This window comes from Aotus nancymaae, unplaced genomic scaffold, assembly GCF_030222135.1.
Source record: "Aotus nancymaae isolate 86718 unplaced genomic scaffold, 86718_ANA_hifiasm-v0.15.2.pri h1tg000012l, whole genome shotgun sequence".
In the NCBI taxonomy this organism is placed as follows: domain Eukaryota; kingdom Metazoa; phylum Chordata; class Mammalia; order Primates; family Aotidae; genus Aotus; species Aotus nancymaae.
Window position 1 is genome coordinate 22509962 of NW_026988423.1, and position 18328 is coordinate 22528289.

At 52.0% G+C, this 18328-nt stretch overlaps 1 protein-coding gene across 1 annotated transcript; it reads right to left on the minus strand.

Annotated features, from left to right (window-relative positions):
• Window positions 1-236: 236 nt before the first annotated feature.
• Window positions 237-18296, minus strand: TMPRSS13 (transmembrane serine protease 13). The gene is made up of 14 exons (XM_064375287.1): window positions 18255-18296; window positions 16956-17093; window positions 16574-16865; window positions 15346-15450; window positions 12616-12738; window positions 12002-12131; window positions 10014-10106; window positions 9032-9075; window positions 8132-8294; window positions 6953-7125; window positions 3673-3771; window positions 2038-2180; window positions 1734-1886; window positions 237-373 (listed from the first exon to the last, which is right to left on the minus strand). Exons 1-14 carry the CDS (start codon window positions 18294-18296, stop codon window positions 347-349), a joined length of 1725 nt encoding a protein of 574 aa, XP_064231357.1. The 3' UTR covers window positions 237-346.
• Window positions 18297-18328: the final 32 nt, after the last annotated feature.

An 18328-nucleotide genomic window follows, 5' to 3' on the forward strand; every position in this document is an offset into this window, starting at 1 on the left:
TCCTTGGGCTCTGGGCTTCACCGCCTCCATCCATCTATGGACACCCCTGTAGGAATGTCCGTGGTGCTCAAGCTCTTGTCTCCAGGTAATTTCCAGCCTGGAATTTCTAGAAGAGTTGACAGCTCTGCTGGTTTCTGAAAAACGTGGGAAAGCAGTAATGCACACATATGCACGCACACACACACACATATACACACATACACACACACACAGAGGCAGCTGACAGTGGAGGTGTGAGTCCAACGGTGCCTGGTGACCGTTAGCCCAGATGATGTCACACATGGCCAGTCACTGTGACCAGAGTCTTCACAGCAGCCAGTGCTGTGTGGAGCAGCAGGCCAGCTGGTTAGGATTTTCCGAAGCGTACCTCGTTCTGAGAAATAGAACAGGAGAAGAGGGTGAGGGTGGGCCAGGTGGGCAGGGAGCACAGAAGCCCAAGGTTGGGATTCAGAGTCTGTAATTTAGCCCAGCTGTCGCCTGGCACTGCCTCTCTGAGGAAGGACTGCAAAGGGAAAGGATGGAGGCAGGCTCGGAGGGCCTCTCTGCACTGGATTTCCGGAGTCTTCCCTGCTCCCCCATCCGAGGTCTCCCTGGTTCCCCAGGCAGAGAATGGGAAGGCTGCAGAGCACCTCCTATTCTACAGCTAAAGGCTGAAGGCCCAGAGAAGGCAGGGTCTCAACTGGGTCAGCAGAGTTGCAGGCAGATCCCTGTTCTCTGACGCCCAAATTCCTGCCGTGGAAGGAGGCCTCCTGTCACTCCACCACCAGTGGCCTGTGTGAGCTCACACCTCGGTCATCCTTGGGGAGAAGAGAGTGGCACTGGGGCTGGCACTGAGGTTAGGTCACCCTTTATTCTTTTTATTTGTTTATTCATTCATCCTCCTTTTATAACAATAAATAGTAAATGCCAAGGATATTCCAGGCATTGTAAATGGCTGATTTTGAGAGATTAGTCGGAGTTCTTCGGTAAGAAAAATGGAAGATGAGAGGGTAGGAGTGGGAGAGAGGACTCTGTAGGGTGGATAAAGTATTCCAAAGGCCAAGGGCAAGGCAAGGCACAAACTGAAGAGCTTGTGGTTCAGTTTGACCTGAGCAATGACTTCTGAGGCTGGATACCAGTTAAAGCAAGTCAAAAAATACAAAATAACTTTTTATTTCATTACTTGATAATCTTTTATGATAGTAGTGAGCTGCTGTAGAAACATTTTAAGTGGGAAAGGGAAAGAATTGTAGTTCTTGGGGAGAATTCTGGTGACAGCTGTGAAACTTGTCAGAGTCAAAATGGAGTCACTTGTGTTTTTAAAAAATGACAACGACAACACCAACAAAACCCCAAAAGACTCCGACAAATAGAGCTGGGAAAGCCCATAAAGAGCCGGTTCTCATGCATAAGTGCTTGATATCAAAAACTATCGTAAAATCCCCTGTAGAAACTGAAACTTTTTCAACATCCATTGCAAGCTTACACACAAAAAAAGTACTTCTGGGAGAACATCTGCCCAGCAACTGCCTGCCCGACCTGCAGGCCCACCCTTTGCCACCCTCGGGAAAGAAGCACAGGCGACTGGGATTGATCCCAGGCATCACATTTGACCCTGTCCTGAACAGCCCCAAATGTAGGGTGCTGAGGGGACCTCTGCCTACACCCCAGGGAAAGCCTGAGTGCTCCTCCAGAGTCCCCCGTTAGGAAGTCCCCAGGCTGCTGGGTGCAGTGACCCGGTGCAGGGCTCTTACCTCCATCTTGCTGTAAATCCAGGGAAGAACTTCTGTCACTTTGGTGTACACACCAGGTTTGTTTCTCTGGCCACAGCCTGTGCCCCAGCTGGTGACACCTGCCAGGTACCAGCGGTTGTTCTGCTCGCAGACAAGAGGTCCCCCGCTGTCTCCCTACAGGGGAGAGGGGGCCCATGCGCAGGATGGGACATGTGGTCTGTGAGGAGGAAAGGCTGGGGTCCCAATTCCGACACCGGCTCCAACACCTCAGCCTCCCCTATCCCCAGGGTCCTGCGACATGAGCCCCACCCACAGGCACCCTCACCTGGCAGGAGTCTCTGCCCCCACGAAGGTCCCCAGCACACATCATTCTCGGGGTAAGGTAACTGTCATAGACCAAGTAGTCATTGCATCTCTTGAAGTCAATGAGGTTGACCTGCACCTCCCGGAGGAAGGGGGATGTCTTGTCTTCAGTGAAGTGGGGGTGGAGGAGACAGAGGATGGGAAGCCAGTGAGATTCTGGATAGCTTCCTGGCCTTCCAGCTGCCACCCCAAGACTCAGATTCACAGCCTCCTGGGAATGGAGGGTGTCATGCCTGTGTCTGGCTCTGACCCAAAGGAGGCCCTCTGTGGCTGGACACCCAGGGCATATGGGCACACACGGCCTCACACAAGACACAGCTCACTGCATGTGAGACAGAGACATCCATGTACACAGACAAACTCACAAGCCTATCAGGCTACCTGACGTTGCACAGCACCTGCCTACATTCAAAGCACCCTCAGACATATCGCTTTGTTTGTTTTTGGAAGTTACGTGCCCTAAATAGAGCAGGTGACATTAATCTATTTACAGGTGGGGAAGCCTGGGGCTGGAGAAGTGACCTGCCCACAGTCACACAGCTAGTCAGGTATGGAGTCAAGACGAGAAGGCTGTGCCCAGATCAGTATCGCCCTGCCTCACGGAGGGAGGGAAAAGTAGTCCTGATGTGTGGAAGTGGCCTGAGTCTAACAGCGGGGTCATCTTCCTCAAAGTAAGCAATCTCACAGGACAAGGCGCTAGGTGCTCTGTGATTGGGATAACTTGAAAACAAGACCACTTTATCATCTTGTTTAAGGCCAGACAAAACCAAGGTCACTGTGCAAACCACAACACTACCAAATAGCCCCCTCTCCTGGCCAATATGAGTAACTGCTGCTTCCTTACCACTTAGAGCTTCTAGATAAGAATTTTTTTGAGACAGGGTTCACTCTGTCGCCCAGGCTAGAGTATAGTGGCACGATCATGGGTCACTGTAGCCTCGACCTCCCTAGGCTCAGATGATCCTCCTGCATCAGCCCCTCTAGTAGCTGAGACTACAGGCACACACCACCATGCCCAGCTAATTTTTCTATTTTTTTGTAGAGGTAGGATTTCGCCATGTTGCCCAGGCTAGTCTTGAACTCCTAGGCTCAAGCGATGTGCCCACCTTGGCCTCCCAAAGTGCTGGGACTACAGGTGTGAGCCACCGGGCCCTAGATAAGATTATTAAGGTTCCTGATCATAGAGTAACCCCTGCTTCCTGACACCATCCAATTTAGACAAAAGTCCTACGTCTTCGAACCCTCCCCAAGCCACCCAAATCCTATGAGCAGGCCTCTCTGACACCCTGTTGTGGAGAGGCTGCATGAGTCTCCATGGTGTGCTCTCTCTCTCTCATTGCAATGAGCAGTGAACTGAACTACAGCATTTTCCCAGGTGGTCTTGACTGGCGGGCATTGTCACAGTGACTGCACTGGCATATATGCAGATGTCTGTATACACACACATTCACACCCAGGCCCATGAATCTGTATAACCAAACTCATCCACATTGGCCCGCATCTGTATACCCAGACACATTGCTTACACACATACACACATGTATACATGCACATGCACATGAACACACACATGCAACCAAGCAGCTTTGCCTCTTACCATCTGTCTCCCTGGTCTTTCCAAAGCCTGTGATCCAGCAGGTCTCATTGAGACTAAAGGTCTGTCCATGCATGGGGAGGCAGGCAGGGTGGATGTGAGCTGCAACAAGACAACCAGATGTCAGTCAAGGAACAAGGCTGAGACTTTCAGTGGGGGAAGGAAGAATGGGCAGAAGCACTCTGGGGGCAAGGAGGGGGCTCCTAGAACATTAATCCTTGCCCCTGGAGTGGTTCTGAATCCTCCAGAGCCTTAGACTGACCAGACACAAAACTTGATCACTTTATCATAACCCATCAGCCTTCAGAGGCTACCAGAGTCCTCAAAGCCATTCTGGTTTCAGTGGTTGCCCTGTGGGCAGATGTGGAAGCCTTGCAAGTTCCCTTGTACAAGCTGATACTGAGCAGCTGAGGGTCTCTATCCACTGAGAGAGTCTCTCCTGATGGAGCCTCTTCCACGTCTTTCCATTAGAGCAAGGAATAGCAGCAGGCTAAGACGCAGATATTATGACTGTGGCATCTCAGCGGTATGTCCAGCCTGGTCTGGCGAGGGTACCCACTGGTTGCCCAGGGCCTGTGCTCTCCCTCCAAATGTTTGCCCAGCACAAGGTAAGAAATCTCTTCAAACAGGAAACACATTCCTAGAGACACAGACCACAAAATCCCTGCTAACTTGGTCCCACACTCAGAAATATTATATTCAGAAGTGGCCATTACGTATCACTTCATAAGCTCTGAGGACTGGTGTCCCCAGGTGGACCAGGGCATTGACCAAAAAACCCCAGTTTGCAAGGGGAAAATATCAGTTGATAGAATATTTGCAGTATTCTCAACCATTTATTATATTCACTGCAGTATTCTGCACCGTAGATAATGCCTCTCACATATTAACTGCTCAATAAATGTTTAAAGAGAGAGAGAGAGAGAAGGCAGGAAGGGTAGATGGGAAAGATGATTTTAAATTCTTCTCCCATACATTGGAATTAGGCTTTAAACATTGGTGTCTACTCCATTTTTTTGTCTGCTAGAGAATATACAAAAAATAGATGAAGGAATAGCATGCATTATTAACAAAAATGCAAAATAGAATTTCTTTACTGTGTCCCTTTTTGAGATGTAAAGTTTTAAAAACAGGCTGACACTGTTTTATGATCCATTGTTATGTGTTGTCACTGTTTTTTACGGGGGATTTAAATTTATCAGTGAATTTTCACAAGCGAAAGTACTGCGGCTTCTAAGTGTTCCACCTGCCAAATGAGTTTAAGAAAATCTGTTCTGGTTTCTAAACGAAAAATCAGAACACATGTTCTGGCCACAGGACTACATGTATCTGAGCTGTGATTCTCAGACTAAGGGCCTGCTTCCTGCCCAAAAGCCTATCAGAGCCCGGAGAGAGACTACTACGTTTGAAAAACATATGCAATGTGCGAATAGCCTTCATTCGGGTTTTAGGAATTATGTAATTTGTTTTGGAATTCCAAATAACATTAAGGGGTGGGGGGTGGGTGAGAGGTAAGATGTGGATGTTTAGCCAAATGCAGCCTGGGTTTGACAATGAGAAGGCCTGCTCTGGTCCTGCAGGCTGTGCCTTTCTTGTGTGCTGAGCGGCAGGGCAGGAAGCAGCGGGCATCCCTCACCTCAGCCCTGGGCTCCACAGACAAGGCTGGAGTTGCAGAAGGACTGGTAGGCGTGTCGTGCGGGGGCGTGGCTACGAGTGGGTGTGACGCTGCGTGGGCGTGGTTCTTGGCCAGCGCTGCCCATCCGAGCTCTTCCCAGGGATCCTCCTCCTCACTCCACTCTGATGATCTAACTGCTCTGTCTCATGATAGACACCGCCTCCATAATTAATGTGCAAGGAAACGCCAGCTCACAGGCTCAGAGCACGAGAATGGCTGGACTAACCAAAGTCCTCCAAGGCTTCCCGAAATCCCAGTATTCCTTTTCCCTTTTCCACCTGTACGACTGCTTATGCCAGAGAGCTCTGGCTCCATTCTTCAGGGTCCTGCCTGAGCCCCCTTTACTTGTCTTCTCCAGTCCTCTCAGGACCCACCTTGGCTATCCTTCCTCTGCTGAGCTTCCCCTAGTCTGCCAGGATGATTAGCTGCTCCCGCCTATGCCACCATAGCTCCAGCTCCCCCAAAACATCGCATAATTGGCCTCTACTGGTCGTCTTGGTGTATGTCACCTGTTTTATTTCTATTTGCAACTGTGCTATAGGGTTGACCATATAGTAGGCACATAGTATTTGATAAGTGAACAAATGAGTGAATGGATGAATGAATGAATGAATGAAATCTTATTTGACATCCCCTGTTCACAGTAATCTTCTGAGAACCTCTGCAGCATTTCCTTTGTGTAGCCTCATTTGGTCCTTAGCAGCAACGTCATAGCAATTAGTTGTTTGAAAGTGTACTCAGTGGCTGGGCGAGGTGGCTCATGCCTATAATCCCAGCACTTTGGGAGGCTGAGGCAGGTGGATCACGAGGTCAAGAGATTGAGACCATCCTGGTCAACATGGCGAAACCCTGTCTCTACTAAAAATACAAAAATTAGCTGGGCATGGTGGTGCACGCCTGTAGTCCCAGCTACTCGGGAGGCTGAGGCGAGAGAATTGCTTGAACCCAGGAGGTGGAGGTTGCGGTGAGCCGAGATCATGCAATTGCACTCCAGCCTGAGTAACGAGCGAACTCCGTCTCAAAAAAAAAAAGAAAGTGTACTCAGCTTATATTCTCGACTGCAAGTTAAGCAATTTGCCAGCCTAGAGCCGGGTGTGGAGAGCATTGCTTAGAATCAGATCGACCTAGTTCTAATCCTGGAGCTACCACCTATTACTTGTGGCCTCGGGTAATTATCTCTCTGTAAAGCTCCATTTCCTCATATGTCAAATGAAGATAATAACAGTTACCTGCTCCACAGGGTTGAGTGTGAAGAGTAAATGAAATCACATGTGTAAAATGCCTCCCACAGTGTTTGGCCCCTAGGTGCTCAGTTAATACCAGTGAAAGAATTCAATCTATTAATTAAGATCAGTACCCAAGCCCTGGCTCTGTCATCGATTTGTAATGTGAGATGTGTCATTTGGAGCAAACTTATTTATAACCCTTGGGTGTCAGTTTCCCCAATTATAAAACAGAAATGCTCCAGGTTGGGATCTTTAAGTCTTTGACTTCTGCCGTGCTGAAGGTTTGGGGGCCGGATATGAGTTAACAGATGCTGACAAGGTCAAGGGCTGCAGAGGGTGCTGGGGCTGGGGGCAGAGGTGGGGGGAGTGCAGATTCGCTCACCGGACAGGGGCAGGGGCTTGGACAGCCGCATGAGGGCGATGTCATAGTCGTCCTGCTCATCGGTGTAGTTGCTGTTTATGATGATCTCGGCTATGGAGGCTGCCTCAGGCAGCTGGTGCAGATTGCTGGTGCCTGCGTACACCTTCCAGCCCTCTAGGATCTTCTCCCGGGTCCTGCAAGAGCCACAAAGGAGTGTGGTCCAGGACCTGCATGGCAGCATTCACTGGCAGCCTCTGCTACCTACAGGAGCCATTGCCAGAGGACCAGCTTGGAGGCAGGAGCATGGATAAAACGGCCTCTGGAGGACTCCCTCCATCTTATCCCTGGAGTCCAAAGCCATCGCCCAAGCCCCCCAAAAATTATGAGCTTGCAACTCTACACCTTAGAGTAATAAAGAGGAAAGGATGAGTAAGACCTCTGTGTGGCACTCACCCCCCACTATCTCCTCTGCAAGCCACCAAGGATCAAACAAGAGCCTTTGACTTCTGTCATGCTGAAGCTCTGGGGCCTCGATAGGAACTGACAGATGCTGACAAGCCTGAGAGCTGCAGAGGGTGCTGGAGCTGGGGATAGGAGGCACAGATTCACTCACCTAACAGGGTCAAGGGCTTGTACTGATAAGATCTCAGTATTGTTACCCTCAGCAAATTCAGACAGGACGAAGTGACACACTGAAGACTCATTACTAGGGAGGCCAGTGCCCCTGAGGCCTGGTCTCAGAGCTCTTTGCTGCCCACCAGCCTGGGCTGTGGGTCCCCAAAGACACTAGGCCAGCTGGTGACTGTTAGAAGCGGATACAGTACACTCCCTGCAATCCCTAGCCCCCAATTTCTGGGATAACGGGGGCTCCTCTGCTATGAGTTCCAGTTGCAGGAAGCAGCAACAAACCCAAAGTCTTTTTTTCATTTCACCCTGTTCTTCAGGGGCAGGCCCCCAGTCCCTCTTCCTGCTTGCCTCTCTCTCTCTCGGGGCCATCAGTGGGACTTTCTCATCCTTGGACCTAGCTCAGAACAAACACCCACAACCCACACACTCAGGACCAAGTGAACACCCAAACCACACAGTGTCAACTGTCCATGGGGGCTGGATTCACACCCAGAGACATCAGCCGGCAGTCAGCCCTTCCTGGCGGTCCCCAACCCTGGGCAGTGTCAAATCACCTGCTTCTCAGGCACTTACACAAAGAAGCAGTGGGCGGCAGTGAGCACCCACTGGGCGTCAATGAGCGTGCCTCCACAGATGTGGGTGGTGCCGAAGTGCAGACTCACTTGCCAAGGCCACTTGCTCTCCGAGGTCAGTGCCCCTCCCACGATCCGCCCTGTCATGGCCCTCAGTCCACAGTCTGTGTGAAAGGAGTAGATGTACCATGAACCCTGCTTCTCCCAGGGTTCTCCCAAGTTCCTGATCAGGATGCCTCTGCCATGCTCCCAGGGCCAGGACAGGCTCAGGCAGCCCCATCCTGAAGGGCACCCACCCTCCCATGGATGGGCTTTCCTCCCTTATCTGTTACACCACAGCAGTTCCTGCGAGAGCAGAGCCACCACATGGTGGGGTGGCTTTCTGGGATCATTCAGTGGGAAGTTTGACCCCAGGCAGGTTCCTCTTTCTTCCCCTTCACTCATTCTTTCATTGATTTGACAAATGCTTTCTAATTGTCCCAAGCTTTGGGCACTGTGCCAGGCATTGGGGTTATGATGGTAAGTCCCAGGACTGCCATTAGGAGCACAGGAATGCAGACCAGTTCTAACATAACCCTGAATTGACAAGCATTGTAATAGGGGTCTCTATTATTTCTAAACATAGGAGGAATACACTTCCCCTGATGCATGGGAGACTCAGGCAGCTTCCTTGGACTAAGAGGTTGCTGGGCTGAGCCCTTACCAGTCAGAAGTAGGGGAAATGTTATCCTGGGCTGCACCAGTGCCTTACAGGGACTCCAGCCCTGAAGCAGGCCTGCTGGCTAAGACACTGTTCCTGACTTGAACCCCAGTGCCAAATATCTCCCTTGGAGGAGTCCTGCCCCTCTGCCCTTTACTCCTACGTGACACTGGCCACAATCCAAGAAGAAGAGCATCTTACGGGAACACTGGAGAGAGATATACCGCTGGGAAGGGCATTCCGACCTGCAGGGGGAGACACAGAAAGCGGGAAAAGGGCACATTAGCCACCTCCTCCAAGAAGCCTTCCTGATTGACTCCTGCTCAGTTCCTATCCGTTTTCAAGGAAACTACCCTTTGCACAGGAAGAAGGAGATTCTAAGCTTCTCCTTCCCAGTAGGACATTCTCCCTTCTAGTGCTTTCTCTGAATGGGAGTGGCTTAGCACAAATCATCTCCACTCTCATGCCCACTACTAGCTTTCTCGTGACAGATTGCAGACATTGGCCCAGATCCATGTTCTTTGAACTTAGGATTTCATTGTCCCAGCATCTTTTCACAACTGAGCAGATGGCCCGGTGCTCCTCTGACATAGTTCCTCAGTGCAGATGCAGAAACCACCCAGCAGAGCAGGCCTCCAGATGCGGCGAATTCACGTCCCTTCCCTCATCATTACTCCTGTTGGAGACTGGCTTCTCTCCCCTCTGCAGGGTAAACAATGCTAGCTGGCAGGGCACCCCCAAACTTCCAGTGCTTCCCACATGGCCCTCCCCATCCCTGATGCCTACACCTGGCAGTCCCCTACTGCTGCCCCTCTACCCTGTCCCCAACCCCAGTGACGCTTCTCCCTCCCCAATCGGTCCACTCCTTGAAGCAGCTCTCAGTCCAAACACCTGGCCAACTGGCGGTCCCAAGGTTCATGAATTGCCTCTGACGACCAGGTAAACTCCCAGGGGCGACCCTGGTCTCTAGTTGCTCTCAGCACTGAGTGTCAGATAAGAATTTTTAAGTCAGGAGGCAGTTTGGTGAATAAGTACTATTTCTGAGATGTCCCTGAACACTCACAGTGGACTCCTGGGGGCTGGATCCTAGAAAAGCCAGTGAAGGGGGCTCCCTGACTCAAACACCCCCTCCCACCCACTCCTTCCCCTGCTCACAAACAGACAGCCTGCCTGCCCACCATACCTGTGAAGGCTTTCCTGGATGGTGGAGTTGTATCTTGAGACTGAGAAGCTGTTGGCAAAATCCCGGTGGGCAATCTCAGTTGTCCGGTAAGCACTACAAGGGAGGAGAACGGAGAAGAATCAGACCCCTGAAGACAGAGTCACCCCAAGTCCTCCAGCAGGCCTAGAGCCCCACCAGCCCTGCTGACAGAGACCAGACTGTGATGGTCTGAATGGTGGCCAACTCCTCCAGGCAGCAGTCCAGGCCCAACAAAATGCAGCCCCACCCACATATTCCACTACTGCCCCCATTGCCCCCAACCATCCCCCGAAGACCCTCAGCCCTATGCATTACCCAGCATTTCTCACAGTGTAGACTGGTAGCATTAGCATTACCTGGGAAGTTATTAATATTAGCAATGCTTCTGAACCAGAAGCTTGTGCGTGGGTCAGCGATCGTTGTTTTAACAGGTTCTCTAGTGATACGGATACACACTCAAGTTTGAGAAACACCAATCTAGCCCTTTTCTATCCAAACTGTGATCTGTGAACAAGCAGCAGCAGCATTCCCCCAGGCCTACTGAATCTGAATCTGCATTTTAAAGAATCCCAGATTATTGATCTGTACATTACAGCGTGGGAAGCTCTGGGCAAGCCCACTGGATCTCAGACCACAGTGTGCCTAAGAATCACCTTGGGAAGTTTGCTGAGCAGGTTCTAAGTCCTAATCCCAGAGATTCTGATTCCGAGGTGCATTTTCATAAGCATGGCAGGTGATTCTAATGTGTTCTACTCTCTGCATGGAATTTATGTATATTTCTAGAACATGGTACACCCCTGCGTGACGGTCTGGCCTGACACTTTGCACTGCTGCTCCTCTACCCAGAGGGCCCATTCCTCCGTTATCCACTCTCCCCTCCAATGCAGTCAGGCACCCTCTCCATTATGTGCCCTTAGCGCTTCACACATATCCTCATCATTACACATCACATCGTGCTGTGGTTATTGGTTCAAGCCTCTCTCACTGAGCCACACTAGAGGTCCTTCAAGGCTGGGCTCCTGTCTTACTCCTTTGTGTCCAGGAACTACACAGTATCTAGCACATAATAAAAGCTCAATGAATGCTCTTTGAGTAAATGACATTCAAACACCTGAATGCCCAAAGGAAGTTCAGGCTTGCATAAGGCCACACAACTCATGGATAAAAGATGTCCATGGTCTTTCATTTGGATCACTCTGATCCCCCTTTCGTGGATCTGGATAGGCTGAGGTGGGGTAGAGAACCAGTTCTAAATCCTAACCCCCCATCCCAGGTGTTTTCAGTGCTTCTTCTGTAGAGAACCCACAGTGAGATCTTAAACTCTTCTCTTCACAACCTCACACATACCGACAAACCGCACAACTATCCAGCTTGAAAACTCAGTCCAAGAGGGAGGATGGAGAAGTGTGCCTGGGCTGAAAAACAGACATTCCTTCAAGTGGAAGGTCATTGCTCACCTACTAGCACTGCCTGATTGGTTTAAAATCTTTAAAGCCAAAGATCCTTAGGATTTTGCCGGCCTCACCTGCCCCATTTCATTCTCCATTTGATGAGGTCTGGCTCAAGCCACAATAGCTATAGCTCAATGTCCATTGAAGGGCTTTGCACAACTTGAGCTTCTAGTCCCAGAGATAAGAAGAAAAGACCTGCCCAAATGCCTCCCCAAGTCGCAGGGCCACAACCACGATCATCGGATGTGATAATGGAAGTGAGGGTGCTTTGATGCAAAGAACCATCTAGGAATCTGATACTATTGCAGATCTATACATCATTATTTTGGCCTCATGAAAACAATTTGCTCTGGACTCATAGGATCTCAGGGACGCTGACTCTGAATACCTGGAGGGTGTCCGAAGCTAGTGAGATCAGGCCAGTCCCCAGGGGTCTTTTTAACATGATGTTTCTGCAACGTGCTTGAGACACCCTACAAAGAACCTGAAGCCTGGACCCTGGGCAAAGTTGGGGGTTACCTCTCGAAGCCCAGCTGCTGGCAGGTCTTCTCTGAGTAGGAGTCATTCCAGTTGCTGCTACAGATGGGAAGCCACTGATGGGAGGACCCAGAGTAGATTTTAAGCAGAGACTTGTCCCAGTCAAACCTCACTGCAGGGCGAGAAAAAAGGCAGAGCAGGTCCTCAGTAGCTAGGAAGCATCAAGCTCCTGGGGGATGAGCTGAATCAGGCTCTGAGAAGCTCCTGTCCTGACAGCACTCCTTGCTGAGGCCTGGGAAAAGTGCAGGACCGTGGCCTGGGCCATGGTGGTCGACAGGTACTCAGAAGCCCAGGATGCCTAGCACGGAGAGAGCCGAGGCAAAGTCACCAGAGTGCTACAGATGGGTACAAACTGTGTATCAGCTCAAATGAGAGCCAGTGAACAGGGAATTGATGGGTCTGGATTGCATGCACGCACACACACGCAAACACACACACGTGTGCACACACACATATACAGACATGTGTACACACATATACACACAGACATGCATACACACACACAGATACACACAGGCACACAAACACACGCACACAAACACACGCACACAAACACACACGCACGTGCACACGCTCCCTGTGCCCAGCCCCCTTACCGCAGCCCAGCTCATCACTCTTCAGCATGCAGTCCACTACCCCGTCACAGCGAACAGCGTGCTTGGGACAGCTCTCCCTCTGCTCCTTATACCTGATCCCTGTGTGGCCCCGCCAGAAGCGGACTGGAGAAAAAGAAGCAGACAGCTGGGTCACGGCCAGCCCCACGGGGATGAGACACGGAGCAACCCAAGGTCCTGGGGGTTCTGAGACACCGACCTGCAATCCCTCTTGAACTCTGGGGCTCTTGTACCCCGTCTGTATGGAGAGAAAGGCTGCTTAGGAATGCTCCGGAATGCTCCAGAAAGCTCCTTCAAGCAGGCAGCACTGGACAGACTAGAGCAGCCAGCGACCCAGAGACAGAGAGAAAGAGGGAGAGAGAGAGAGCTCTGTGGAGATGGGGATCACCTTGGGAACTCCCCTCCCTGCATGCTGGCCAATGTAGTGGCCAAAGAAACCAATTCCTCCAGTATCCCAGAGCCTCCCTCTCAGAACCCCTCTGCCATCCCATGTTCTCTGTGCTCCACAGGGTCACAGCAGATAAATTTCTGTCCTCACAGTCACACATGCAACCACTGTCTGTCTGCTCTCAAAGGCGACCATCCTTCCAGCCTCAGAAGCTTCTGGGTTTTTTCCTTCTCCCTCTCTCCTGCACGAGGGACACCCCTGTGCTTGGTTCTTTCCCCATGACTCGTCTTTACGCCTTTAAATGTCTTCTCATTCAATGAGCAATTCTAGGTGGCCGATTCCCACATATACAAGTTGGGGCTGAAAGAAAACAGCTTCACAAGCCATATGTGCAAATCTGCTTCACGACTTCCTCCCTCTCTAGCAGCAATCTCTTTCCAAACCAGGGGCTGTGGGCCCTCCTGCCTGGAGGCACCTCTCCTTGGCTGCCTCACAGACGCGGGTGCCTCCCCTCCTCCACCAGCTCCTCAGCCCCACGCTTTGCTTTTCCTTCAGGGCCCACAGTGCTCTCCGTCACCGTGTGTGACTGCTCCTTCCAGGCCCAGACACAAATCCTTCCTAATCTCTTGGGCTGGTCCCTCCTCCCACACCCTGGGCCCTGAACCCCTGGGGAACCCTAGGAGGTCCCCCTTGGAGTGCCCACGGAGCCCCATGTGGATGTGTAATGGAGAGGGCGCTAGGCTGTGTGGAAGTCGGGAGGCCTAGGCTGTGGTCCTGACCCCACCACGTGACTGCTCGGTGACCAGCACAAGTCAAGCCACCTCCCTAGCCCTGGAAGTCTAGAGGCCTCCCTGGCAGAGCTGTTGGGGACTTTAGGAAATGCTGCAAAACTATGACAAGAGCTTTAGTTCTATTCTGTGAGCCCACTGGTGTGTGCCATCTCGTCCCTCCATGGGTCATTCCCATGGCTTTCATGGAGCGGGGTGCCCTGTGGTGGGAAAGGTAGGGGTGGCAGGGCAGCAAGTCACAGCAGGCACTGTGCTGAGGACTTTATGTGCAGTGTGACAGTGACCACACCATCTGGTCAGACAGGTGGGAAACTGAGGCTCAGAACGTTAATAGACTTGTCGAATTAACACAGCTGGTTGGTGGCAGAGCTGGGGTCTGCGTGGCACTGACGCCTGCTCTGCCAGCACACTGCCCTTCCCTCAGAATCCCCTTCAACAGCCCTGCCTGCAGGCCTTGCCACGTGCTGGTCCACTCCACCCTTCACCACTGGTGCTGCCTCTTTAGCAGAATCCTTACTCTTTGGCCTGGGGTTTAAAGCTCTCTACAGCATGGCCCAGCCTTGATGAACCAAACAGATGGCCCCAGGTCCCTGATTGTGCATTCTCCACTCTGGTTAGACAGGTCCCTTCCTCTACCCCATGCTGTCCTTGCCACCTGGCTTCCCACATTTTCTGTGGCTGCTCATCCGTGTGGATGCCCTGCTGGGCATAATTGCTGTCCTACCTTCCAGGTCTTCATCTGGTCCCACAGCCACAAGGAGCTATCCCCTGCATCCACCCCACACAGCTGTCACCCCCTCCTCACAGTCACACTCAAATGCATTTGCCCTTCATAATTTCCAGCTATTCCCCCAGGAGACTGTAATCTTCCTGAGGACAGGACCGAATAATGTACATGCACATTTGTGATGCCTAAAGTTTCCCACTGTGCTGGGCTCATAGGGGACCCCTGGGCAGAGAGCTCTGGGACGTGTCCTGGGTATCTTTGCTGAAGACGGCAGGGAGATTGAGGGGGCCTGAACCCCTGAACTCTGAGCATGTCATCCCATTGACTGAATATCCTTGACAGACTTTCCCATCAGTGTTTTCATGTGTGTTTTTTAATAGCTAGTATTTTTAGATTTTGTTCCAGGAATTGTGCTGTTGTCTTATTTATTCCTCATAATCTAGTGAAGTTGGAATGAGATCTTATGGAGCACAATGTCAATGGAAGGAATGAATGAATTTTGTTTCATCAGAAGATGCAGAAACTGAGTTCAGGGTGGTTAACTAACTTGCCTAAGTAAGTTGCGTAGTAAGTGGTGCAGATGAGACCCAAGCCCAGGTTCTTCTGACTTCCACACTCTTAACCTGGATACTCCAAAGGGGCCCAGAGGCAGCGCTGTCCAAGGCCATTTGCAAGAGTGTCACTCTCTGGACACAGTAGCCAGGTGAGTGAGTGGTCCCCACACCTGTCCCCCCCACCTGCCCCCATCCCTGGGTCCCACTCTGCTAGTGGTGCCCAGAACCCACCCCTGCACCCTCCATTCAACTCACAGAGGATGATGAGCGACACCACCAGGGCGATGAGGAGGAGCACGCACCCGATGAGCGGCAGCCGCTTCTGGCCCTCCTGCCAGGTGAACTTGGGCAGGCTGGTACCTAGGAGCAGGGTGGCAGCAGGGGAAGGTGAGGCTGAAGAGGAGTCTGACGAGGTAGAGAGGGGAGGGGAAACAAGGCTGGCCCAGGAGGGCCCTGTGAGGACCACTCCACCCCAGAAGTTGGAATGAGATTTTATGGGGCACATAGTCAATTGAATGAACGAATGAATTTTGTCCCATCTGAAAATGTGGAAACTGAGCTCACCCTGCCTGGCACCAGTAGCCGTCTTTTACTGCGTTCTTCTCTGGGCCAGCCAGGCACTTTGCCTGTGTTCTCTCACTTAATTCTCACGGCAACTTCATGAGCAGAGTCTTATTAGGCTCATTTTATAGATGGGGAAACTGAGGTTCATGGAAGTGAAATCACTTGCCCAGGGTTACTTGGTGAGTTAGTGGCAGAGTAAGAATTCCAATAGTGTGGGTCTGATACCAAAGCACCTCACCCACCCCAGAGAGGGTAGGACTGTGGGATAGGCCCCAAACTTCACATGATCCTCCAAAGCCAGGTGTCATCCTGGATGATACAGGCCCGTGTGTATTGTGGTGGTGGAGACAGTCTGAATTCTGGGATGGGAGCAGGGCAGCATTGGGGTGCCCAGTCCCCGAGGCCTATTCGACCTCTCTGACTCCCTAGTAGCTGAACAATGCAACCCACAATTTGGAAGGGTGGGGATGGATGTACGCGCATGGTCAGAACCTCTCCTTTTCCTCCCCCACCCACAGATGGGCCCACTGATCATGACCTTGCCCCACCGCAGACCCCAGCTTCTTCCGCAGACACGCAGGATGGTGTAAGGAGAGAACCCTGTGACTAACCGTGGGACCTTGCTATTGAAATCAGCGCTCTGACCTGGGTTGTGCAGACTCCAAGGTGACACGCTGCTTCGTTGGTCCTGGCTTCTTATCACCTACCCCTTCTGCTCCTAATTTTCCACTGTCTCAGGTTTTCATATAATGTTTCCTTTTTCCCTCTCCCCCCAAGTCCCTCACTGCCCACCCCTCCTACCTCCCCTCCTACGCATTGTTATCTGCTATGAGGAGCAGATCACACTGGCTCTGACAGTTACTCCCTGCCCGTGGGCTGCTTCCCATCTCTCTTGCCTTCCCTGCAGTGTCCCCCTTACCTGGGCTCTCCCTGGTGGCCCTGGAGGCTGGTGCTGACCTGGCAGGAGATGTTCGGATGGGTACAGCCCCCACTGGTGTTGCTCTAACAAGGTACACTCTGGTTGGGGAGGTTGCCACAGAGGCTGACCTGGCAGATGAGGACCTGCTGGACAAGGACCTGGAAGCTGATGCCTGAGCTGGAGATGCCCGAGTTGGAGATGCTCGGGCTGGAGATGCTCGGGCTGGAGGTGCCTGGCCTGGAGATGCCTGGGCTGGAGATGCTCGGGCTGGAGATGCATGGGCTGGAGATGCCTGGGCTGGAGATGCTCGGGCTGGAGATGCATGGGCTGGAGATGCTCGGGCTGGAGATGCTCGGGCTGGAGATGCATGGGCTGGAGGTGCCTGGCCTGGAGATGCCTGGGCTGGAGATGCTTGGGCTGGAGATGCATGGGCTGGAGACGCCTGGCCTGGAGGTGTCCCAGCTGGAGGTGCCTGGGCTGGAGACCCCCGGGCTGAAGATGTCCTTGCCGGAGATGCATTCTGAAAGCAGATGGAAGAGCATCCCTCAGGCTGCTCCCCTGCCAACTCACCCCAGCCCTCAGCTGTGCTGCACTAGGAGATGAATGCTCTGGGGCAGCAGCTAGAGGTTGAGCAAAGCCCTCCGGACAAGGAAGCATCTGAGAGAAGGACTGTGTCCAAGGATAGAATGAAAGCTCAAAGACCCTGCTGTCTCCCAGCTCCCCTATGTGTCCTGCCACATAGGACCCACAGAGGTGGGTAGAGGGCAATGGGCCATGTGCCCAGAGATTGGGGGTCACCTGCTTAGGCTACGCATGTGTAGGAAGGGTCAAAGGAAGAGGCTGCTGGGCTGGTCACTAACTCTGAGACCTCATATCAAGGGAATGTGGTCCCCTATGGGGAAAGTAAAGACCCCTCTGCCCTCTTCCCTTCCACCTCCTGCATCTGCATCCTTTTCTTTCATGTATGTGTGTTAGATTATAAAATATTGTTCTCACTATGAGCTGTAATCAAAAAGTGTGAAAAGCACTAGCTAAGAAAAGCCCTGACATGCCACCTGAAGGGGCTGAGAGTCAGCGTGAGCTCATCAGAGGGAGAAAAAGAATGCTGGACAAAGGCCAGACTAAGATCCTTCCGTAACATGGACAAGCCTCAGCTGCAGAAGACCCTGCCCTTCCCTCTGGTGGTGGCCTGGGCCTCAGCCCCTGCCAGGGATGTTGGCATTGTGGCATCTCCACCGGCCTGCCTGGTCTCCCTCCCTATTTTGTGCACACTCTGAGTCTTCCCCAACTTCAGAGGGAATTCCCATAAGCCGAGACAATAAAATACTAATCACTCATGTGCATATGGCACTTTAGAGTTTATAATAAACTTTCACGTCTGTGGCCTCACAGGGCTCACCACATCCCTGGGAGGTTGATACTCTTGGAAGCCCATTTTACAGATAGGGAAGCCAAGCCTCAGATCTCAGCTTGCAGAATCACAGAGTCAGCGTTCTACCCCATGCCTATTTGCCTCTGAGTCCCCTGCCCTTCTTAAGTCAGAAGAGCTTCCTGGCACAGTCCTCGTGAACCACGTATACAGAGTGCTCATTCTGCCTTTGTGAGATTGGTTAAGAATGGGGCCCCGGGGCCTGCAGGGCTGGGAACACCTTGGGATCCTGGGAATAGGGCCGGGGGTTACTGTAGGGGTCTTGGTCCTGTGGTACTTTCCCGTGTGATCCATAGTTGGGCCCTGTGACCTGCCAATACCAGGAG